This window comes from Staurois parvus, unplaced genomic scaffold, assembly GCF_062004578.1.
Source record: "Staurois parvus isolate SC_StPar_1 unplaced genomic scaffold, SC_StPar_1.0 ptg000581l, whole genome shotgun sequence".
In the NCBI taxonomy this organism is placed as follows: Eukaryota; Metazoa; Chordata; class Amphibia; order Anura; family Ranidae; genus Staurois; species Staurois parvus.
The window spans coordinates 850,238-874,787 of record NW_028318377.1 but is presented as its reverse complement, the minus strand read 5'-3'; the positions used below and the strand labels follow the sequence as shown (position 1 = coordinate 874,787).

Below are 24,550 nucleotides of genomic sequence, written 5' to 3'. Positions count from 1 at the left end.
ATTTAGTCCTCATGCGCACGGGGCGTTTTGCAGGTAACGTTAGCTGTGTAAAGTCACGTTAAAAACTTGAGTTTTTGAGCTTTTTTTATCGTTTTTGCATTAGCATTTAAAGGCGTCTTGCCGCGATTAGTGGCATTTTCCCACGTTTGCGTTTTTTAGATCAAAAGAAAACTTTTTTTGTCAAAAAAAGACCAAAAATGCCAGTTGCGGCATTTTACTGCATTTTTCAGCGTTAGAGCATTTTTACAGCTAAAAAAACTCCTCTAGAAAACCAATAGTCCTGGGGGTTTTTCCAGCCAAAAAACGCCCCTTCTAAAAAATGCTGATTAAACCCTGTGTGCATGGACACATAGGAAAAACATGCTGGGGGGTTTACTAGCTGTGGAAAAAAACGTCAAAAGCCAAAAACAGCCGCTGTAAAAACATCCAGTGCGTATGAGGACTAAAAACGCGTTTAGCCGCATTTTTCAGCGTTAGAATTTTTTTCAGCTAAAAACTCCTCTAGAAACCCACTAGTTCTGGGGGTTTTTTCCAGCCAAAAAACGTTGATTACAGTCTATGTGTGCATGGACCAGGGGTGGACTGACAACTCATGGGGCCCCCGGGCAATAGGGGATCATGGGGCCCGTGTCCTTGCCCAAATTCAAAAAAGCCTATAAAAAAGGTACCAGGGGTATCTCATGGGGCCCCCTACTGACCCCGGGCCGTCGGCCAGTGCCAAAGTTTCCAACTGGTCAGTCTGCCCCTGGCATAGACACAAAGGATAACATGCTGGGGGGTTTACTAGCTCTGGAAAAAAAATGTCAAAAGCCAAAAACAGCCGCTGTAAAAACATCCAGTGTGTATCAGGACTAAAAACGCGTTTTGCCGCATTTTTCAGCGTTAGAGCATTTTTCCAGCTAAAAAACTCCTCTAGAAACCCACTAGTTCTGTTTTTTGTCCAGCCAAAAAAACGTTGATTCCAGTCTATGTGTACATGGGCACATAGGATAACATGCTGGGGGGTTTACTGGCTGTAGAAAAAAATGTCAAAAGCCAAAAACAGCCGCTGTAAAAAACATCCCGTGTGCATGAGGACTAACGCTGAAAAATCGTCAAACTGGCATTTTTGGACTTTTTTTGAGCAAAAAAAAATTTGGGGGTCAAAAGAACGCAAATGCAAAAAAATGTGGCAAAGCACCGCTAATGCAAAAACGCTAAAAGCTGAAAAACACGTCTTTCACAAAACTTACACCCTGGTCACATCAAAGCCGATTTTGAAACGTCTGACTTACAGTGAAGTCGCACAGTTTCACAATCTGGTGACCTGCTGATTTCATTGCGATTTACAAGACATCTGACACAGAGATTGTAAGCTCGAAAGAGCAGGGCCCTCGAACCCTCGTGTATTGTATAGTTACTGTCTTGTCTCATGTTCTGTCCCCCTTGCTATTTATTGTACAGCGATGAGCAAACCCTTTGGCGCAATATAAATACTGTATTATAATAATATGTATGCAAATCCCACCATACGTAGTACATGTGCTACTTTAGAAATCAGTGTGGCTCTGACCAAGTCAGAACCGCACCAATATGACCAGGGGCGGACTGAAAACTCATGGGCCCCCCCCCCGGGCAATAGGGGATCATGGGGCCCCTGTGTCCTCGTCCACACCCAAAAAAGCCTATGAAAAAGCCAATGAAAGGTATCAGGGGCATCTCATGGGGCCCCCTACTGACCCCGGGCCCTTGGGCAGTGCTCGAATGGTCAGTCCGCCCCTGGATATGACCATTCTAATAGCGGACAATAGGGTACAACTTGCCATGTGATTTTCAAGTCGTCTGGGATGCCAATCGCATGCCAAGTCGCACCCAATGTGACCGGGGATTTCACATCTAACGTTACCAGCAGGGGCGGACTGACAACTCATGGGGCCCCCGGGCAATAGGGGATCATAGGGCCCCTATGTCTTTGCCCAAACTCAAAAAAGCCTATGAAAAAGGTACGAGGGGCATCTCATGGGGCCCCCTACTGACCTCGGGCCCTCGGGCAGTGCCGAGTTTCCAAATGGTCAGTCCACCCCTGATGCCAAGTCGCACCCAATGTGACCGGGGCTTTCACAGCTAATGTTACCAATGCTATTAAAACGCCCAGTGTGCATGGAGACCTAAAAGATGCAGCAAATCTGTCTGCGATGATCCCGGCCGGACATGGAAGGGTTACTCTCCGCTGACTCCCTCAGGAGCAGGCACACGTTCTGCGGGATGCAGGAGGTCTGTGACGTCACCCTGGTGGAGGTGGGGGCGCGGCCTGCCCGGGGAAAAGGGCGTGCCAGAGGGCAGTAGGCACGCCCCACCCGCTGGAGATGCTGGTGGAGGGGAGGAGTCGCTCAGTCGCCGGCACTGTGCTCGTGTTAGTGCAGCGCTGGATACGGGAGCTCCGCGCCGCTGCGACTGATCACCGATCCGGGGACTGCCGGAGCCGCAGGTAGGTGTGCAGGGTGAGAGTTACACTGAGAGCGGACCGAGGGCTCTGCCCGGACCGCTCAGGAGCCTCTCCTAGGTGTCCCATCGCTGCATCCCCCCCATACACATCGCTGCTGTCACTGCCCGGGACTTGTCATGGACTTTCTGCGCTTCCAAACATCGGCCGATCGGAGATGTGATCATCGATCGGAAGACGCCGCCAGACCCGGATCGTACAATAGTTCCTTTTCTCTATTTGTATCTGCTTTGATTACATTTAGAATGTTGTGACCATCGCAGGTTAGACGTCAGTGTCATCCTATCGCTGTCCCGGGCAGATCGCAGCATTGCTCTCTGCCGGGGATTCGCTTCTTCTGGATCAACAGGATTGGCCATAGATCAAAAGTCATCGACTATTAGTCTTCAGATCTAGTATAGGATTGCATGCCTCTGTATACATCATCAGACAGATCTCTCCTAGCCAGATCTGTGCTTGGACCTTGTATGATGTCACTGCTTCTTCTGGATCACCACTATTGGGCTAAGGACAGATTAAAATCGAGCAATTAGTTTCCTGATCTGGTAGATGGTTGCTTGTATCTGTTTACATCATCAGACTGCAGACAGATCTCTAATATCCAGATCTGTGCTTGGGAATGGTATGATGTCACGGCTTCTTCTGGATCACCACTATTGGGGTTAAAACAGATTAAAATGGATGAACTATTAGTCTCCAGATCTAGTAATAGATTGCATGCATCTGTTTACAAATAGAGGTGATGATCATCAGATTGCACAGACAGATCTGTTCTCTGTTATCCAGATCTGTGATTGGACGTTGTATGATGTCACTGCTTCTTCTGGATCACCGCTATTGGGCTTAAAACAGATTAAAATCGATCAACTATTCGTTTCCAAATCGAGTATATCAGTGCATATATCTGTCCACACATGGAGGGATATGGTGATTGCACCGACAGATCTCTAATACCCAAAGTTGTCCATTTTAAATTAATTTGCTTCTTCTGGATCACCACTATTGGGGTTAGAACAGATTAAAATGGATGAACTATTAGTTTCCAGATCTAGTAATAGATTGCATGCATCTGTTTACAAATAGAGGTGATGATCATCAGATTGCGCAGACAGATCTCTTCTCTAATATCCAGATCTGTGCTTGGGAAATGGTATGATGTCGCTGCTGCTGCTTCTTCTGGATCACCACTGTTAGGGTTCAAACAGATTTAAATTGATCATCTGTTTCCAGATCTAGCATATTAGTGCATGTATCTGTCCACACGTGGAGGGATATGGTGACTGCATCCACAGATCGTATACCTGAAGTTGCTCTTTCAAATTAGTTCTCTTCTTCTGGATCACCAGTATTGGGTTTAGCACAGATCAGACTTGGATCATTTTTCTTCTCTAGATTTAGTGTATTATTGCATGCAGATCTCCACATATGAAGTAAATATCATAAAAATTTTATCGGATTCCAGGGACAGATCTCCTATAACTAACGTTGTCCTTGGAAATTAGTTTGATTTCACCACTTCTTCTGGATCCCCAGTATTGGGTTTAGAACAGATTAGACTTGGGTCATTTCTTTCTCCTGATTTGTGTATTATTGCATGCAGCATTCCACGTATGGAGACGTTATGATGAAAGGGATCGTCAGACTCCAGGGACAGATCTCTAAGCGTAAGGTCGTCCTTGGAAATTAGTTTGATTTCACCGCTTCTTCTGGATCCCCAGTAGAACAGTTTACTTTTGGATCATCTGTTGGTTTCTGGGTTTAATATGTTAGATTTGGATTATTTATGTTATTTAGATTTGGTGTATTATTGCATGCAGTGGTTCACATATGGAGGAATTATCAGATTCCAGGGACAGATCTCTTAAAACTGAGGTTGTCTTTGGAAATTAGTTTGTTTTCATTGCTTCTTCTGGATCCCCAGTATTGGGTTTAGAAATGTTTACATTTGGATCATCTATTTGTTTCCAAGTTTAGTACATTAGTGCGTGTGTCCGTTCACAGCAGGAGGATTCATGGTGACAGTGATCATCACTCCAGGGACACATCTCTAAAGCCTCATGCTGTCCTTGGAAATTAGCTTGATTTCACTGCTTCTTCTGGATCCCCAGTAGAACAAGTTTACATTTGGATCATCTGTTGGTTTCTGGGTGTAATATGTTAGATTTGGATCATTTTATGTTTTGCAGAGTTAGTGTATTATTGCATGTAGTGTTCCACATACGGAGGAATTATAAAAGTATTCTCAGATTCCAGGGACAGATCTCTTATAACTGAGGTTGTCCTAGGAAATTCGTTTGATTTCACTGCTTCTTCTGGATCCCCAGTATTGGGTTTAGAACTGTTTACATTTGGATTGTCTATTTGTTTCCAAGTTTAGTACGTTAGTGCTTGTGTCTGTCCACAGAAGGAGGATTTATGGTGACGGCAGCAGATCACTGAAACCGGAGGCTGTCCTTGGAAATTGTATGATTTAATTTCACTGCTTCTTCTGGATCACCGGTATTGGGATAAGAACAGATTAAATTTGGATCATGTGTTTTTATCCAGATCTAGTGTAGTATTATTGCATGCAGCTTTCCACATATGGAGGTTTTATGGCTCCAGTGACAGATCTGTAAACCTAAGGTTGTCCTTGGATATTAGTTTGATTTTACCGCCTCTTCTGGATCCCCAGTTCAGTTTATATTTGGTTATCTATTTGTTTCCAGGCTTAGTATATTAGTACATGAATTTGTTCCTGAAGTTTGATGTCCCCTGTCCCCATAAAGGCTTCTTCTGTGGATAGATTTCTAAAACCTGAGCCTGTCCTTGGCAATCCCATGGAATGATATCCCTTCTTCCGCTGGGCCAGCATCGTCAGCAGTATTGGAATTCGATTTACATTTCATCTGCTATTTTTTTCCAGTTTTAGCAAATCAGTGCATGCATCTGTCACCATTAGCAGGATTTGGGGTGAAAGTGATCCTCAGATTCCAGGGGTATCCCTCTAAAACCTGAGTCTGTCCTTGGAAATTTAGTTTAATTTTACAGCTTCTTCTGGATCACCAGTATTGGGACTAGAACAGATACACTTGGCCCATTTTATTTTTTTTCTGGATCTAGTGTATGATTGCATGCAGCTTTCTACATGTGGAGGTTTTATGGTGACCGGGATCATCAGACTTCAGGGACAGATTCCTAAACCTGAGGTTGTCCTTGGAGATTAGTTTGATTTCACTGCTTCCTCTGGATCCCCAGCAGGGGCGGACTGACCATTTGGAAACTCGTGCACTGCCCGAGGGCCCAGGGTCAGTGAGGGGCCCCATGAGATGCCCCTGGTACCTTTTTCATAGGCTTTTTTTTAGTTTGGGCAAGGACACAGGGGCCCCATGATCCCCTATTGCCCGGGGGCCCCATGAGTTGTCAGTCCGCCCCTGATCCCCAGTATTGGGATTAGATCAGATTAAAATTAGATTGTTTGTTTATTTTTTCCAAATCTGGTGTAATATTTGCATGCAGCTTTCCACACACAGAGGTTTTATGGTGAGAGGTGTCATGGGACTCCAGGGACAGATCCCTAAATGTAAGGTTGTCCTTGGAAATTAGTTATTTCACTGCTTCTTCTGGATCCACAGTATTGGCATTAGGACAGGTTAAAATGAATCCACTATGGTTTTCAGGCTTCAGTGTTACTGCATTCAGGTTTCTTCATAGTAAGGTTTTATGATCATCAGACTGTAGGGACAGATGCTTAAAATCTGAGGCTGTCCCTGGAAATTGGGTTGAGGTCACTGTTTCTTCTGGATGAACAGTATAAGAAGAGTATTGGATTTAAAACAGATTACATTTGATCACCATTTTTCTTTAGCTTGCAGCTTTTCACATAAGGGTGTTATATGGTTAGTGATCATCAGACTCCAGGGACAGATGTCTGAAATCCAAGGCTGTCCTTGGAAATTACACAGTTTGATTTCACTGCTTCTTCTGGATCACCAGTATTGGGATTAGTGATCATCAGATTCCAGGGACAGATGTCTAAAATCCAAGGCTGTCCTTGGAAATTGGAGGGTTTGATTTCACTGCTTCTTCTGGATCACCAGTATTGGGATTAGTGATCATCAGATTCCAGGGACAGATGTCTAAAATCCAATGCTGTCCTTGGAAATTGGAGGGTTTGATTTCACTGCTTCTTTTGGATCACCAGTATTGGGATTAGTGATCATCAGATTCCAGGGACAAATGTCTAAAATCCAAGGCTGTCCTTGGAAATTGGAGGGTTTAATTTCACTGCTTCTTCTGGATCACGAGTATTGGGATTAGAACAGATTCAAACTGACCTCCTATTTGTTTTCAACCTTAGCACATTGCTGCATGTATCTGTCTACATATGGAGGATTTATTGCAAAAGTGATCATCAGATTCCAGGGACAGATCTCTAAGACCTGAATCTGTCCCTGGAAATTGTACGATTTCATTGCTTCCTCTGGATCACCTGTGTTGGGATTAGAACAGATTCAAATTGATCCCCTGTTAGTTTTCAGCTCTGGCATATTGCTGCATGCAGTTTACGGTGACTGTGATCATCAGACTCAGGGGGCAGATTTCTAAAATGCTTTGGTTGTCCTTGGAAATTGTATTGTTTCATTTCACAGCTACTTGTGGATCAACGCAATTGGGATTTGGACAGATTAGACTTGGATCATTTATTTTTCCAGATCTAGAATGTTATTGCATTCAGCTTTTCACGTATTGAGGTGTTATGGTGAGAGTGGTCATCAGACACCAGGGACAGATGCTTAAACCTCAGGTTGTCCTTGGAAATGAGTTTGATTTCATTGCTTCTTCTGGATTATCAGTATCTGGATTGGAGCAGATTACATTTTGAGTCATCTAATTTTTGATGTGTATATAATACATCATGCAGCTTTCCTTCTTTAGAAGAGTTTATGGTGGAAGCAATCATCAGACTCGGGGCACTCCTCTAAAACTTGAGATTGTCCTTGGAAATTGGTTTGTGTCTGCATCTTCTGGATCACCAGTGTTGGGATTGGAACAGATTCAACTTTGATCATTTTATTATTTCCAGATCTAGTATATTATTGCAAGCAGCTTTGGAGGTTTTAGGGTGAAACAGATCATCAGATATCAGGGATAGATCTAATCTAAGGTTGTCCTTGGAAATTCCAGATCTACTCTGTTACTGCTTGCAGCCTTCTGATTTGTAAAAGTGTTTATGATGGAAGTGATCATCGGACTCCAGGGAGACCCCTCTAAAGCTTGAGATTGTCCTGGGAAATTGGTTTGATTTCACTGTCTTCTGGACCACCAGTATTAGAATTAGAACAAATTATTGTTTTTTTTCTGCCAGCCTTAGTATATAAATACAGCATGTAGCTTTCCTTAAAGGAGAAAGCGATCATCAATCTTTAGGTACGGATTGCCAAAACCCGAGGAGGCCGTCCCTGGAAGTTATTTATTTCAGGTACTTATATAGCGCCATCGATTTACGCAGCCCTTTATATATATATATTATACATTAGCATCAGTCCCTAACCCTCAAGGGGCATACAATCTAAGGTCCCTAACTCACATTCATACATACACATACTAGGGACAATTTAGACAGGATCCAAATCACCTACCAGCATGTCTTTGGAGTGTGGGAGGAAACCGGAGTACCTGGAGGAAACCCACGCAGGCACAGGGAGAACATGCAAACTCCAGGCAGGTGGTGCTGTGGTTGGGATTCAAACCAGCAACCCTAGTACTGCCAGGCAGAAGTGCTAACCATTTAGCCACTGTGCTGCTATATATATGTGTGTGTGTGTGTGTTTTAGGAATGGTTTGCATCTCTGCATGGCACAGCTGCTACTTCTACTGGTACTGTGGCCCCCACATCTGTGCCATTCCCAAGTCTGGCGACTGAAGGAAGCGCAGTCTTATCTGCCAGCCCTTCTATGATCTCTGGGCATTGGTAATGGATTTCCCAAGATAACCCCCCCATTGCTATCTCTGTAGAAGAGGCTGGAAAAGCATTAGCTGGAGCCAAACCCTGATCTGTCTAGCTGCGTTTTGCAAATAGAAGCTCCATGCAGAAGTGGCAACAATGTTTCACATATTGTATATTTAATCTTGGTTTCTATTTATTTACTCCCAGCCCAGGATTGTGATGATCTGCCATTTATCTCTTTATAAACCACCTCCAAACAAATCCATACTATAGATTGTCCAGAATTAAAAAAAAAAAAAAAAAAAAGCTCTTCTAGTGACGTGAATTGTGCAATGGGGATGCTGTAGGCAAGATTGAAAAAAAGCATTTGGAATGGAGACTGCAGTTCACTGTGCAATGAGGCGTCATGGTCAGCGCTGATTTTAGTGGACCCTTTCCCTCTTCTAAAGGTCCCGGACCCTGCTGAGGCTCATTAATGGTCAACCTCTGGGCCGTTTAAAGGATAACCAGCCTGCTTATTGATCCTGATCGTGGCTGTGTGTCTTGTAGAGAAAAGTTAAGTGCTCAAAGGGGTGGTTTGATGATCATTCAAATTGGTAGTGAAATCTTAATCAGCCCCTTTTAGCTCGCTGCGTGTGTGTAGAGGTGCAGGTGTGTGCATCAACGTTTGCGTCTTTTTGATGTGGGTTTACTGTGCACTTTTTTTATTTCAGCATGAGGAGTGGGTCGTGTTAACTGCCATTGGATTGTAAGCTCTGACAAGCAGGGCCTTCTGATACTGCTAGTACCACATTGTATTGTAACTGTAATGTCTGTCTTAATTTTGTAAAGCGCTGCTCAAACTGTTGGCGCTATATAACAATTGGATTGATTAGGGTTTACTGCTATGGATTGATTATGATTAACTGCCATTGGAACGGATAGGGTTAACTGGCTGTTTAGTGATTAGGGTTAACTGCCTTTTTAGTGATTGGGGTTAACTGCCATTGGGGCAAGTAGGGTTAACTGTCATTGGATTGATTAGGTTTAACTACCTTTTGGAACGGGTAGGGTTAACTGCCTTTTCAGTGATTGGGGTTAACTGCTGTTGGGGCAAGTAGGGTTAACTGCCATTGGAATGGGTAGGGTTAACTGCCATTGGAGTGGATAAAATTAACTACCATCGACACTCGTTAATACCTGTTACCAAAGAATTAAGTAAAATGCGTTTTGTTGCATTGCCATTGACTTCTATGGGCCTCCTATCTATGGTGCGATTGGAGCAGTCGCTATTTTTATTATGGGGCAGTTGGACACGTTTTAGTGCGTTGCCTCACCGGCTTTATAAAGGAACAGTGTAGGTGGGACCTAACGCAAGCTTTTCTGTAAAATAAAATAGCATGTTTCAAATTTTTCCACCCTGTTGAACCAAGGATCACCAAAGACTAGTTATATGCAGTCGGTGAAATTGCTCCTCCCCCAATGCAAGCATTTAGGTTTTAAAATTAGTGAAGGTCAGACCTTGAAGCCATGGAACAAGAATCCAATGAAAGAATGTTGTGCTTTTTTTTTTTTTTTCCCTCTTTTGTATTTTGATACAAGATCGATCCCTGTGTGGTCTTTCTAGCCAGTTGACACGATGGAGTTTATTTACTAAAGCTGGAGAGTCCAAAATCAGACTCCCTTCTGCATAGAAACCAATCAGCTTCCAGGTTTTATTGCCAAAGCTTCATTGAACAAGCTGAGGTTAGAAGCTGATTGGTTTCTATGCAGTAGGGAGTCTGATTTTGGACTCTCCAGCTTTAGTAAATAAACCCCGATATGTCTGTTATTGGATAGCAATGATATTTCTGTTTGTGGGCTGAGGCTCAGAAATGGCATTTATATCAGAACTGGGCCAGCACAGGGGGTGCTATAGCCAGAGTGCTTAGAGGAAACAAACCCAGCTGGTCCCCTAAGCTTGTGAGGAACCCTCCAGTGGAGGAACATGTCTTCGTTCATTCTGACCTTGAAGTGACTTCTGTCTCCTATGGTGTTTGGTTGACCCCTTGAATCTACCTTCAGCTCACCACACATTACAATCTGATTGTACAATCCCCCTTAGGTCTACCAGTAGTGCAATGGTCTGATTGAATAACTTAGGTCGGTCTTTTATATAGTTCTGGTAAATCTAAAATGAACTGCATAAAAATTGTATGGCCAGATTGTAGTGTGTGTGTGTGTGTGTGTGGTGACCCTTAGGTTATCTCTGTAGTATACATCTGTTTTAAATTACAAAATGTTTTTCGTTTTTGTGTCGCATGCTTGTTCTAGGATGATAAATCCATAAAAGAACTGGCCATACATTGTTAAAAGTTTGGTTGATTGTCAGGAATCCGATGACATTCTAGCAGTGATTTGGTCTTGCCAGGGTGACAAGTCAGCAACTCAATTGACTTTTGCCAAAGGAGGCAGGCTGGAAATTGTTGGCTGTACAGCACTTGCAGCCATTCAGCTGCATGGAACAAGGTTCAAAGGCCTGGTTCTCACCTATACTTTTTTTCCAATGCATTTTGCATTGTGTGTTACATGGTTGTGTGTTTACATGGTTTTTTATGTTTTTGCTGGGTGTTTTTTTTTTTTTTTTTCCCAATAGGAAAGTATTGCGTGTGACTTTAATGCGTACTCAAAGTCGCATCAAAGTAGTGCAGGAACTTTTGGAAAGTCAAAGCAACTTTTAAAGTTGTTCCTGTTCTACTTTTATGTGTCTGTGATGCGATTTGAGTGCCATAGAGTGTAAAGTCGCTTCAAAGTTGCACTCAATCCTTTCCTAGTGGCTGCAAAAATACAAAATGCATTTAAAAAAAAAATAAAATGAAAAAACGGTTTTTGGGGCAGTTCCATTGAAGTCTGTTGCACCAAAAATGTAATGTGCTGTGGGAACAAAGCCCCTGGCCCTTTCCAAAAACGCAGCGGCTGAAAAGGCATAGATGTGAATGTGTCCAATAGGAAACCATGTTCAATGGACTGTAGTGAGTTTCTGCACAATGCATAGGTGTGAACCAGGCGTAAAACTGGTCATACTTTGTTGGAGTTTTGGCTGTTTTTTAGAGGAAATGGGGGAATTTCTAACAGTGGTTGGCCCTGCCGGCATCGATTAAGCAGTTGACTTTGGTCGAAGGAGTCGAGCCAATTGTTGGCCCAACAACTCCTGCAGCCAATCAGTTGCACGGAACAAAATTCAAAGACCTTTTTTTTCTGTCGCATTTTGCATTGTGTTGCATGTTTTTACATGTTTTTGAAGGGTTTTTTTTTTTCTTTGCCAATAGGAAAGTATTGAGTGCGACTTTGATGCGTGCTCAAAGTCGCATCAAAGTAGTGCATGAACTTTTGCAAAGTCGAAGCAACTTTGAAAATGTTCCTGCACAACTTTTATGTCTTTGATGCGATTTTGAGAGTAAAGTCGCACTCAATACTTTCCTAGTGGCTTAAAAAAACACACAATGCATTTAAAAATTGCAACACGTACGTTTTTGATGCAGTTCCATTAAAGTCTGTTGCACTAAAAATGCAGTCTGCTGCGGAAAAAAAGTCCCTGACCCTTTGAAAAAACGCAGCTGCTGAAAAGGTATAGATGTGAACGTGTCCAATAGGAAACCATGTTCGATGGACTGTAGTGCATTTCTGCAAAACGCACTAAAAAATGCTTAGGTGTAAACCAGGCTTAAAACTGGTCATGCTCTGTTGGAATTTTGGCCATTTTTGAGGAAATGGGGCAATTTCTAAGAGTGGTTGGCCCTGCCGGCATGGCAAAAATTGATTAGACAATTGGCTTTGGTTGAAGCAGTTGAGCCAAGAATTGTTGGCCAAACAGCTCCTGCAGCCAATAAGCTGCAGGCAGCGTTCGGGGATTGTGACAGCCGCGAGCATCAGCTGTCAGAGCATAGTCCGGCAGGGGGGGGGATTCATCCATCCAATCCGTTGGTGTGGATGGAGAAACCTCTGTGATGTCTTCGTGTATGGTCTGCTTAGGTGTGTGACCTCTGACAGTCAATCAGAAATTATCTTTCACTGAATTCTAGGCACCTCTTGATTCCTTGTTTTCCAGAATAAAGTGTTCTGAGTGGACTCTCCTATAATTTTTTTTTTCTTTTTGCAGGTTCCCGCAAGGATTATATTGCCAAGCCGGCCAGGACAAAGTATGCAACCAGAGGATGCCTAAGGCTGGAGGGGGCTGCAGGTCATCCCTTTGCCAAGGGATCCCAGTGGGAATGATCGCCGTGTGGGGCGCACTCTGCTTGTTCCTGGTGACGGTGAGCGGGGTACCAGCAGCCAGGCTTCCCATTCCAGAGCCAGAGGAGGACAGAGCGGAGAGAAAATCTGCAGGTAAGGACGTGGATCCACCCTCTGTCCGTTTACCCATGGTTTCGCAAACATTCACATGTTTGCTCGGCCAGGAACGAAAAAACCGTCTCATTTACTTTCAACTTTGAATGGCAGAGCAGGGAGGGAACGGAGACTTTCTCATGCAGCCTGCCTGCAGATCCAAACTTCGTGAGAAATGCAAATGTCCCTGTTGTCCCTGGCTTGCTCTAGGAGGGCAGCAGGGGGGGTCATTGTTTGAGGACGCTAATTAATCATTGGGCTAGTTGACTTGCAGATTAACTCCTTTGCTGCTGCAGGGGGAGATCTGCATGACACTGGAGCTTGATTATTTGTTGACTCTGTCTAATGTGTGTACAGTGCTGTACAATGCGGTGTAGTGTAGGCACTGGTGAAACCATCACAATCTGCTCTGATAATGATGCTGTTCCCCATTGTTACAGAGAGCTAATCTGTGTGCAGAATTTACATAAGGAGCTCTTTAAATGGCTTAATGAGTTCAGTTTAGCACCATAGAGGAAAGCGTTTGTGGCGTCACCTATAATGTCTCCATAAGACCACTTTTATTACACAGGAGGCTGGGACTGCACCACTTAATGACCAGAACCTGTCCTTCAAGTATTTTATGTGACATCCATTCTTATGGAACGATTTTATATATGGTCGTAATGTTGATCGTTTCACTGTCCGGGAGAAAAAAAAACTCAAGATCAAAAGATCGTTTGATGCACCATACTATTCCATCGATCACTGATGTATCTACATTGCTATCATTGGATGTTCCATCCAGACCGATCAGAATAATCTGGTAATTGGAAATGTCGATTTTGCTCAAAACAGGATGGGGGGAATTTACTAAGGCTACATTCACACTAGCGTTGTGTGCAGGCCGCAGAGAAGCGTTTGGGAAGCGTTTTTACCGTTTCCCAAAGCGTTTGCGGAGCGGTAACACCACTCAAACTGCATTATAGGCGTTTGTGGGGCGTTATTAATGCTCGTCAAACGCCTAGCAATCGCCGCTAAACCGTGCATGCGGCGTTTGCCGAGCATTAAAAAAACGCTCTGCAAACGCCGGACCAACGCTTGGCAAACGCTATAGGGGCGTTTGGCAAGCGTTGGTAAAACAGCCAAGTGTGAACGAGCCCTAAAACTGGAGAGTGCAAAATCAGGTGCAGCTCTGCATAGAAACCAATCGACTTCCAGGTTTTATTATCAAAGCTTAAATGAATAAGTTGAAGTTAGAAGCTGATTGGCTCCCATGCACAGCTGCACCGGATTCCCAGTTTTAGTCTAGGTTCACATATAAGCATTTTCCACAGCGTTTTGCAGAACCGTCCATTTAACATGATTTCCTATGGGACACGTTCACATCTCCGCATTTTCACCCGGTGAGTGTTTTGGAAAGGGTCAGGGACTTTTTAAACGAAAAAAGTTGCGTTTTTGGTTGTATAGACTTCAATAGAGACGCTACAGAAAGCATGTAGTGCGTTTTTGCTGTGCTTTGCATTTTAATCTGCCTAGCAACAAGGAAAACAAAAAAACGCACTGCAGAAACGGATCAGACACAAACTGCATAGGTGTGAACCTAGCCTTATGTGTTTGTGTTTTTTTTTTTTTTTTTTTTTTTCCTGATTCATCGATTTTATCATATTGTCCAGTTGTGTGAAGACTTCTTCAATCAGATTGTTACATGTACGGTCATCACAAGTCTGATGTTGCACAAGCAAGATTGTCAAAAGCAGGATCGCTAAGAGGCCGCCTTTCTCTTCCTATGGAATTGCTCCTTCTGTAGCTGAGTCAGCGAGTTACCACTCCCCTTGTTAGCATCTTGATGTGTGTGGCTCCTCCCTCTGTAACTAGACAGTGAGATGTTGCTCTGTCTCTGGCCCAAAGGCAGCTGAAGCTCGATCGTTAGTAATGGGAGCAAAATCTTGAAGGAGCGGTTCTATAAGGATACATGAACAGCCTCTTTAGCGATCCTGCTGTTGGAAATTTTGTCTGTAGCGGCTGAATCAGTTGACTGACATCAGCCTTCACTATACATGTGACAATCTGATTGTACTACCTCCTAGATTTACCTTCAAGTATGTAGTACATCGGTCTGCTTGATTTGATATTGATTGATTAAGGCAGGTTCTCGTAGTTTTGGTAAATCCAAAGTTGATAGTACAAAGATTGTATAGTCAGATTTAGTGGCGGACTGACCATTCGAGCACTCTGGCCGAGGGCCGGGATCAGTAGGAGGAGGGCCCATGAAATGCCCCTGGTACCCTTTTTTTTTTTTTTTTTGTGTGCTTTCTGAAGGGGCATACTCCAAAATGTTTCTTGTACGTAAACAGAACTAACGATTTCTGTTTTAATGTGTACTGTGCTTGCATGAGAAAAATCCAATATGAAAGACTGCACAGGATCAGAAACGATAAACAACCAGAAAGTCTTTTGTCCGTTTTTTTTTACAGTTAGTACCATCCTCAGTTTCAACCTGCTGTAAAACATCGAGGAAAACCGGACAATTGTTTGTCCGATTTTCTTCTAGTGTGTAGTGGACTTTTAGCATGTATGCAGTCCAGCTGTTGAAAATTTGTCAGTGTGTGGTCAACTGCAGTCGTCATATGGCAAATACTAACTAAAACATCCATTACCTAGAAAATGTATATTTAAAGGAGAAGTACATCCAAAGCTCTTTTGGCTGTACTTCTCCTGTGGATCACAGCAGTAAAGTTCATTCTTCACTCCTCTGACCTGGTTTCAGCTGACATCAGGCTGAAGTCCACTGTGGGCTGACGTCACTCACAGTCCAGGCTGGGGAAAGATCCCGACTTTAAAGTCGGGATCCACCCCAGAGTCTTGAGCGGCAGCTGGCTCAGCCTCTCAGAGAGCCTGAGCCAGCCGCTCCCTCCCCCTTCACAGCCCAGCACTCTAGTGAGTCTGTGGGGGGCAGAGCAGAGAGCGGTGACTGACAGTCACTGCTCTCTGCTCAGAGCGGCTATGAGAACTCAGCGATCATGTGATCACTGAGTTCTCACACTGAAGAGTCGATGGGGACAGATGCAGCATCAGACCAATGCACCTAAGTAAGTATAATTGGGGGAGAAAAAAAAAATAAAAGCCCATAGTTCTCTTTTACGGCAGTGCCTGTGACTACTGGTATGAAAAATTGTCAAGTGTGATGGAAATGTTTAGTTGTTTCCTCGCTGCAAGCCCAGGGCTCAGCCTGTTGCTGGTTTACAGCCCACATTTGAACTTTACGGTGTGTTTTTGTTGAACGTGCCAGGATTGTGAAGTGGTTGGAATGTTTTCAAAATTCCGTGTGCTGGAAGTGTACAGGTCGATGTAATCATTTGTGACATCCGCTACAGCTGATGAGTTACTTTGTATCTTCAGTGTTACAAATTGTATCACACTGAAATGTTCTTAATATAACACACTGGGTACGACTTGCAAATCGCATGGAAAGTCACACCCTATTGTCTGTAATTATAGCAGTCAAATCGGTGCGGTTCCGACTTGGTCGGAGCCGCACCGATTTCTAAAATAGTACATGCACTACTTGTGGTGCAATTTGCATAGACATCTGTGTCAGATGTCTTGCAAATCGCACTTGAAATCGGCATGTCATCTGACTTTGAAATCGTGTGACTTCACTGTAAGGGCTCGTTCACACTTGGCTGTGTTTGGCAAGCGTTGGTCCGGCGTTTGCGGAGCGTTTTTTTAACGCTCGGCAAATGCTCCGCAAACGCCGCATGCGCGGTTTAGCGGCGGTTGCTAGGCGTTTGCCAAGTGTTAATAACGCCCCATAAACGCCTATAATGCAGTTTGAGTGGTGTTACCGCACTGCAAACGCCGGCCGGGCGTTTGCGGAGCGGCACCATAGATAAAAATAGGAGGCTTCAACGCCTCCTTACTCGATCAGAAGCGTCCGTTTTGACGCAACGCGATGCAAACGCTCCCGTTAGAACAGCACCATGTGCTGTAATGTGCAGAATTGGCAGAGGCATTTGGGAAGCGGTAAAAACGCTTCCCAAACGCCTCTCTGCCACCTGCACACAACGCTAGTGTGAACGTAGCCTAAGTCGCACAATTTCAAAGTCGGGATCAGTGTGACCGGGGTGTAATGATGGCCTCTCTGGTCTGGGTTCTAGGACCTGGGATGCTGAGACTTTTAGTTCTTGTATGACACTAAATCTATGCTCCATTTCTATAAAAGTTTCCTAAATAGTAACAGTCTGTCTGCCTACAGAGACTAATGAAAGTTGGGCGTACAGACTCCTACAGCCACATAGGTGAAGCACCCATGAGTAATAAAAAGCTGACCATCTATGCCATGGGTGTCAAACTGGTGGCCCTCCAGCTGTTGCCAAACTACAATTACCATGAGGCATTACAAGATTGACAGTTACAAGCATGACTCCCAAAGACTGAGGCGTGATGGGACTTGTAGTTTCGCAACAGCTGGATGGCCACCAGTTTGACACCCCTGATCTACGCAGAGAGTGCCGGCAGATGTTCCCAGAAAGATCCAGTGTAAAATAAATTTAAAAAAAAAATTTTTTTAAATTTTAAAAAAAGTAGAAACAACTAGCAATCTTCTGATTAAATAGAATCCAGCATCTCCTCTCTATGATTGGACTGAGGACACCATTACATCTTTACATTTATTGACTGTCCCCTGACCTTTTCTAAATGCGTAAAGCTACTTTCACACTGAGGAGTTTTTGCGTTTTAAAAAAAAGCACCTAAAAAAACTCAAGAAAAATTGCTTCCCTGTGTATGTGAATGTATATCTATGTATGTTTTCACACTGAGGTGTTGCGGTGTAAAAACTCCTGCTTGCAGCATCTTTGGGCATGTTTGAGTTTAACAAAAAAAAAAAACGCCCTAAAAACGCCTCTTCCCATTGAAATACTCCTCTGGGAAGCGATTTTGGTGCAGTTTTTAAGTCACATGTCCTTCAAAAACACTCAGCACGGTCAAAACGCAATTTTGCTTTGGATCAATATGAAAGTAACCTAAGTTTACACTAGTGTTAAAAGCAGGCGTTTTCATCAGCGTTTTTGTAAGTAAAATGCCTGTAAAAATGATGTGCGTTGCAGTGAGCAGTGTTGTTCACACGGTCACCAAGATTTCTCCGACATGTGATGCTTTGCTGCCTTTACCACTTCAAGTGATGTCAGCGCGCCACAAATGCCCCTGTAGAGATAACCGCACATTGGAGATGCATTTAGAAAGTGTTACTAGCCAAGATGATTGTACAAAAATCCATACAATAGAAAACCAGCACAGAGGAGGAGCCTGGAAAGAGTTATTTAAGGCAGCACATAAAAAAAAAAAACCATTAGAAATTTATTTTAATGCTATAGGTGCGTTAATGGGCATTTAAAACTTTTTTTAAATCAGGTCTTAAGGGGGCCTAGCTCCAGTAATGAGGTGTAAACTGTTGGGTGACCCTTTACAGGTATCTGTAATCTGCTGCCTGAGGTGACAATTTGCTTCATCAGACCACACACATTGATATATCGGCTACCTAGGCAGTGAGGAAGAACGATTGTTTGCTTTTATTCAGCTTTTGGATAACATATGTCCTATACCTATATTGTATGTAAATCCATTTCAGCTGCAGAACATTTTACCCGCTTCATGACCAGGCTATTTTTTACTATTCAGTACTGAACCATTTTAACTGGTAATTGCGCTCTGTACCCAAGTGAAATCTTATATCCTTCTTTTATTTTATTTTTTTTCACACAAATAGAGCTTTCTTTTGGTGGTATTTGATCACCACTGTTTTCATTTATATAATAAAAAATATAAAAAAACAAAAACCATACATTTTGAATGAAAAAAATAATTTATTTATATATATATATATATATATATATATATATATATATATATATATACATACATTTTTTTTTTCTTTCGGCTATGAAACATACAATAAAAAAATATTTAAACAAATCAAATTTCTTCATAAATTTAGGCCGAAATATATCCTGCTACTTATTTTTGGTTAACAAAAAACAAAATCCCAATAAGTTGTATTGAGTGAGTTAATTAACTGGTTTGCATGATTACAGTGTTTACAAACTGACAGATATCTAACACCTGTAATTTTTTTTTTTTCATAATAAACTAGTAATGGTTGTGATCAGTGACTTATAGCGGGACTGTGATAGTGCAGCGGGCAATCTAGTTGACACTGGGTGGGAACTGACTAACCGACACTGACATCTCCAGTGACCCTAACACAGTGATCAGTAATAATACTATACACTGTCACTGTACTATTGACACTGGCTAGGAAGTGGTTTAACATCTAGGGCAGGGATGTCAAACTGGCAGCCCTCCAGCTGTTGGGAAACTACAAGTCCCATCATGCCTCTGCCTTTGGGAGTCATGCTTGTAACTGTCAATCTTGCAATGCCTCATGGGACTTGTAGTTTGGCAACAGCTGGAGGGCCACCAGTTTGACACCTGTGATCTAGGGCGATCAGGGGTTTACCATGGCTTCCGCCTTTCATTGTGCTGACTACTGTATTGTGAAATCACGTCATGGCTGGCAGCTACTTATGAATCCTTATAACCTCCTTTCTGCCCACAGACGGATTGATATTGAGTTGATTCTGGTTTTTAATGCATTGTGATGAGTGACAGGCGGCTTTTTTTTTTACCTAAAATCGTTTTTCTTACGTCTGCTACAATCAGGGTGAAACAAGTGCAATTACTGTCATGGCAGTTCTGTGTGAAAGCACTTAACACATAATGGTCCTCCCTCTCCCCTCCATCGGTATGATGAGATTCATACCTTCTTTGTAATGTCATCTCATTGCATGATGTAGAAACCGTTTTTTGGGACCCGTCTTGTCAGAGCCGCCAGAGCACTACAAGTTCCAGCACTTACGGGAAATGTGGTTTGTAGTATAAATACAGGCCATGATTGTTACGGTGTCTACCTACCATCCAACCTCCTAAAGTCATAGCTCGCCTTCACCAAAAAATGGCCTCTGCAGGTAAGGGACACCTGTAGACAAAAACAAAGTTGGATAATGCCCTTGTTATAGGTTAGGCCATTTATGTACCTCATGAAGCCTGATTGGAAAAACTCCCAGAGATGACATCATCCCAACCTGCCTTGTTGCTAGGACATTGCTAAGAGTTACTGTACACATCCAATAATGCCCTTGTTATAGGTGTAGACCATTTATGTACCTCACAAAACCTCACTGGAAAACCCCCAGAGATGGCATTATCCTGTCCTGCCTTGTCACTAGGATGTTGCTAAGAGACTTCCAGCTGTTACTGTTCACGTCCACCATCACAGTAATGCTCTTGCTATAGGTATAGGCCAGGGGCGGACTGACCATTTGGAAACTCGGGCACTGCCCGAGGGCCCGGGGTCAGTAGGGGGCCCCATGAGATGTCCCTGGTACCTTTTTCATAGGCTTTTTTGGGTGTAGTTTGAGTGTGGGTGAGGACACAGGGACCCCCATGATTTCCTATTGCCCGGGGGCCCCATGAGTTGTCAGTCCACCCCTGGCCCGGGGGCCCCATGAGTTGTCAGTCCGCCCCTGGTATAGGCCATTTATGTACATCATGAAGCCTGACTGGAAAACTCCCAGAATGTTGCTAAGAGAGGCCTAATCATTACTGCTTTACCTCCACCGTCACAGGAACAGGCTCTCGAAATGCTGATCTCAGAGCTTCTGCATCAGAAATAGAAAGCGTATGTGAGCGGGGGTTGAATCTGAGAAAGAGCTCACTCCTGTGGTGGTGGAGGTGAGCAGTAGGAGCCAGGAGTCTCCTAGCAATGTCCTAACATCAACTAACTGGTCAACAAACTATGCAGCTTTGACCACAGTTGACTAATGCTCTTTGATATAGGTGTAGGCCATTTATGTAGCTCATGAAGCCTGACTGAAAATCTCCCATAGATCGCATCATCCTGTTCTGCCTTGTTGCTAGGAGACTCCCAGCTGTTACTGTTCACATCCACCATCACATCAGGGAAGAGAAAGCAGGTGAGGAGGGTTGAATCTGAGAAAAAGCTCTCTCCTGTGATGGTGGAGGTGAGCAATAAGAGTTAGTCTCCTAGCAACATACTAATGTCAACAAACTGTGCAGCTTTGACCAAAGTTGAATAAACGCTCTGTCTGTAGGTATAAGTCATTTACATATCTCGTGAAGCCTGACTGAAAATCTCCCATAGATCGCATCACCTGTCCTCAAGGCAGGGACAAAGGGTGGGCAGAAGGGGCACATGCTCTGGACACAAAGGTGCTATGTGGAGAGGGGACGCTGAGAGCAGATGGGTGCTCTGCTCTTCCGCTAGCCGAATGACAGGAGTGTTGCTGCCGTCACTCCTGTCATTCAGAACACAGCACAGTGCAGGGCTGTGAAAGCTGCTGGAGGGAGGATTCTGCACTCCTCCCTCCAGCTGCGGGACTGGAATCTCCTTCCCCTACCTTCTCTTGACACCAATGCTGGGGGTTATTATTGTATCCACGGACACTAATGCTGGGGGGGTTATTATTGTATCCACTGACACTAATGCTGGGGGGGTTATTATTGTATCCACTGACACTAATGCTGGGGGGGTTATTATTGTATCCACTGACACTAATGCTGGGGGGGTTATTATTGTATCCACTGACACTAATGTGGGGGGGGTTATTATTGTATCCACTGACACTAATGTGGGGGGGGTTATTATTGTATCCACTGACACTAATGCCGGGGGGGTTATTATTGTATCCACTGACACTAATGCCGGGGGGGTTATTATTGTATCCACTGACACTAATGCCGGGGGTTATTATTGCATCCACTGACACTAATGCTGGGGGGGGGGATTATTAATGCGTCCACTGATACCAGTGCTGTGGTTTTCTTCTTGTGTCTGGGGGAAGGGGGCACAAATTGACATCTTCACCCTGGGCACTGGTTGACCTTGTCCTGCCACTGTCTGTCCTGCCTTGTTGCTAGGATGTTGCCAGGTAACTACTAGCTCATTCTGTTCACCTTTTTACCATCACAGAATCAAGCTTTCTCTTAATTCAAACCTCTTCTTCACATGCTCTTTCTCTCCTCTGATGCACTAACTCTGCGTTTCATGAGCTCACTCTTCTGATGGTGGATGTGAACAGTAACAGCAGGGAGTCTTAGCAATGTCCTAGCAACATGTCGGGATGGAATGATGTGACCTCTGGGAGGTTTCTCCTCAAATTTCAGGTGTGTAAATGGCCTACACCTATAGCAAGGGCCAATTGGCTGTGCCTAGTTTGTGTTTGGCCAAAACTCTCTGCAGAAACACTGACCTTTTGATGCGCACTGGAGTCCAAGGTCGGTCACAGGCTCTGTTCGCATCATGTCACCACTCAGATAAGCAGTTAACGTGAACAGCTGATTCGGGCTGACTGACGTTTTTCTGGGCAGGCTTTTTGGAAGCCATAGTTGGCTTACAGGTAAATGAAGCCCAAGTTGTCTACACTGTACCATGGGAAACTCCTGGAGCCCCATGACTGCACTGTGAATTTTATTATAACGGCCAACAAACCCTTGAAACATACAGAATTAGGTCCGTGTTTGTCTAGTATGGTATGGAGGGAACACAAGTGACTGCTGGGAGTTGTGGTCCATCAGATTGTCTGCCCCTTGACACAGCTTCAGCCAGCCTTCCCTCACTCATGTATTTAATGCTTGCTCCTTGAATTCCTTGCTGTTTGCTCAGGTGGGAGATGTAAATGGTGGCCAAGTGGGTATGTTCTCCACTGAGCCTGGAACGTTCCACCACCACAAGCCAGCCGCTTGGTTTACAGAATGCTGAACGCTGAGTGAGGGTTCAGTTCACTAAAGAACACCACATGAGATAATTGGATCACGTGATGTGTTTTTTTTCAATTCTCTTGATGCGATATTAAAACCATCATTCCGCTGTCAGTTTATGCTGTGTTTACCGCACTAGTAGAAAAGCGCAATAAATACCGCACAAACTGACTCGAAGGTCAATTCTCTAAACCAGCCTGCCTTCACCTTTTCAACATAGAGGAACCCTTGCAATAACTTTCTGGTCTCAAAGAACCCCTGCTAACAATTACTATATCTGCAACTCATGATACATTCGTGTGATGATCAGAGGTAAGAATGTTCCTCAGACTTGTGGTCATTGGGAAGAAATACCCCCTTTATAGATGGCTACAAATATCAATGGTGTCAGCGGAAACTTCTCTGGGAGGCAGAAATTGCTTATTGCTCGAGGAACACCGAGCAACCTCCTGGAGGTACCCCAAGGTTCTATAGAACCCTGGATGAGAAACCCTGAACTAAACTATATAAATAAATACATCTGTTGAGCAGGTCGTGGTCTAGCCAAGCATTATTCAAGGAATATATTCAATTAGTGCTGGTTGTTGAGGAGCTGGCACCAGTCGTTGTCCTGAACCCCTTTCCGCCGGTGCCTCCCGGCCCTTTAAGAGTTTTAGACGCCGGGGCAAAGTTTAGGGATCATGTGACGCGTCGTCACGGCGGTCACATGATCAGGAAAGGTCCCGATCAAAAGAACAGACCTGGACCTTTCCGTGAGTACCGGACATGTGTGCTGGGAGCACGCAGGGCACGCGCTCACAGCACATGTTTTTTCTTTTGCGTTCAGTCGGCGTAAAGGGGTTAACAACCAGTAAACAACATGGTTGTTAAGGACATGGCAGCTGTCCGCTCCTTAACAACCATGATTCATCTGCTGTCAGCAGGATTCCTCACTGACACCAGAATGTAAACAAAAGAATTGCCAGCATTTTAAATTTAAAAGCATAACCCCCCCCCCCCAATCTATACCAGAACCTCCAGGTCTGGTATGGATTTTAAGGGGAACCCCACGCCAAAGTTAATGTAAAAATGGCACGAGGCTCCCACCTCTAAATCCATGCCAGACCCTTATCCAAGCATGTAGGAAAGGGGGGGGGGGGAAGAAGCGAGCAGGCTACATATCCTCCACAGCTTTTGCTACTAAAATATGCCATCACTTCACAAAACAGCTTGTGCTGCATTTTTTATAGTGGTTTTTTTAGTGAATTGCAAAAATTTGACCACAGTTCTTAAAGTGATGGATACCGCTTAGTGAATTAGTTCCTGAGTCTTTTTTTTTTTTTTTTTCAAAATTAATAGGCTGTCAAACACTCAACGGCCCAGAAATTGGACCTGCACCTTTTTGGACCGCGCACTGTACTGCAACACCTCCGTCAGCGAGGCGCTTTGGGTTGCCATTCAGAATAAATAGCGCCACGTCGCTATACTGTTTCACTTGTTTTTTTGTTTTTTATTATTTCAATGAATAACATTTGATCTGGACAGAATATAGCCCAAGAACATTCAATTTTGCCCCATTTCTCAGAACCGCTAAAAAAACAATTGTCACAATGGGTAAAGCACTTGTTTAGTGTGTGTGCTGTATCCTATAAAGCTACAATGGAGGCGGTTACACACAAGTATATAGAAGGACCTAAGATCAGTCAGCACACACACTAAACTAGTGCTTGGACCTATTGCACCCAGACTTGTTTTTAGCAATCCAGAGCAATGGGGGCAAAATTGAATATTCTTGGGCTATATTCTCTGCAGATCGAATGTTATCTATTGAAAAAAAAGTGAATGGAGAAAATATTGCATTTATTTATTTGAGGTACTTGCATAGCGCCGTCAATTTACACTAGTGCTTTACATAAATAAAAAAAAATGAGAGAGAGAGAGAGAGAGAGAGAGATATCCAAGGGGTGTACAATCTAAGGTCCCTAACTTACATTCAT

At 43.7% G+C, this 24,550-nt stretch overlaps 1 protein-coding gene across 4 annotated transcripts in view; it reads left to right on the top strand.

Annotated features, from left to right (window-relative positions):
- Nucleotides 1–2,341: 2,341 nt before the first annotated feature.
- FGFR3 (fibroblast growth factor receptor 3) overlaps nucleotides 2,342–24,550 on the top strand; it is a 166,208-nt gene continuing 143,999 nt past the window's right edge. For all 4 annotated transcript variants that reach the window (XM_089692269.1, XM_089692268.1, XM_089692267.1 and 1 more), the window contains exons 1-2: nucleotides 2,342–2,467; nucleotides 12,529–12,755. In XM_089692269.1, coding sequence (XP_089548395.1) covers nucleotides 2,346–2,467; nucleotides 12,529–12,755 — 349 coding nt within the window. In that variant the 5' untranslated portion in view covers nucleotides 2,342–2,345. The remainder of the gene's footprint in view (nucleotides 2,468–12,528; nucleotides 12,756–24,550) is intronic.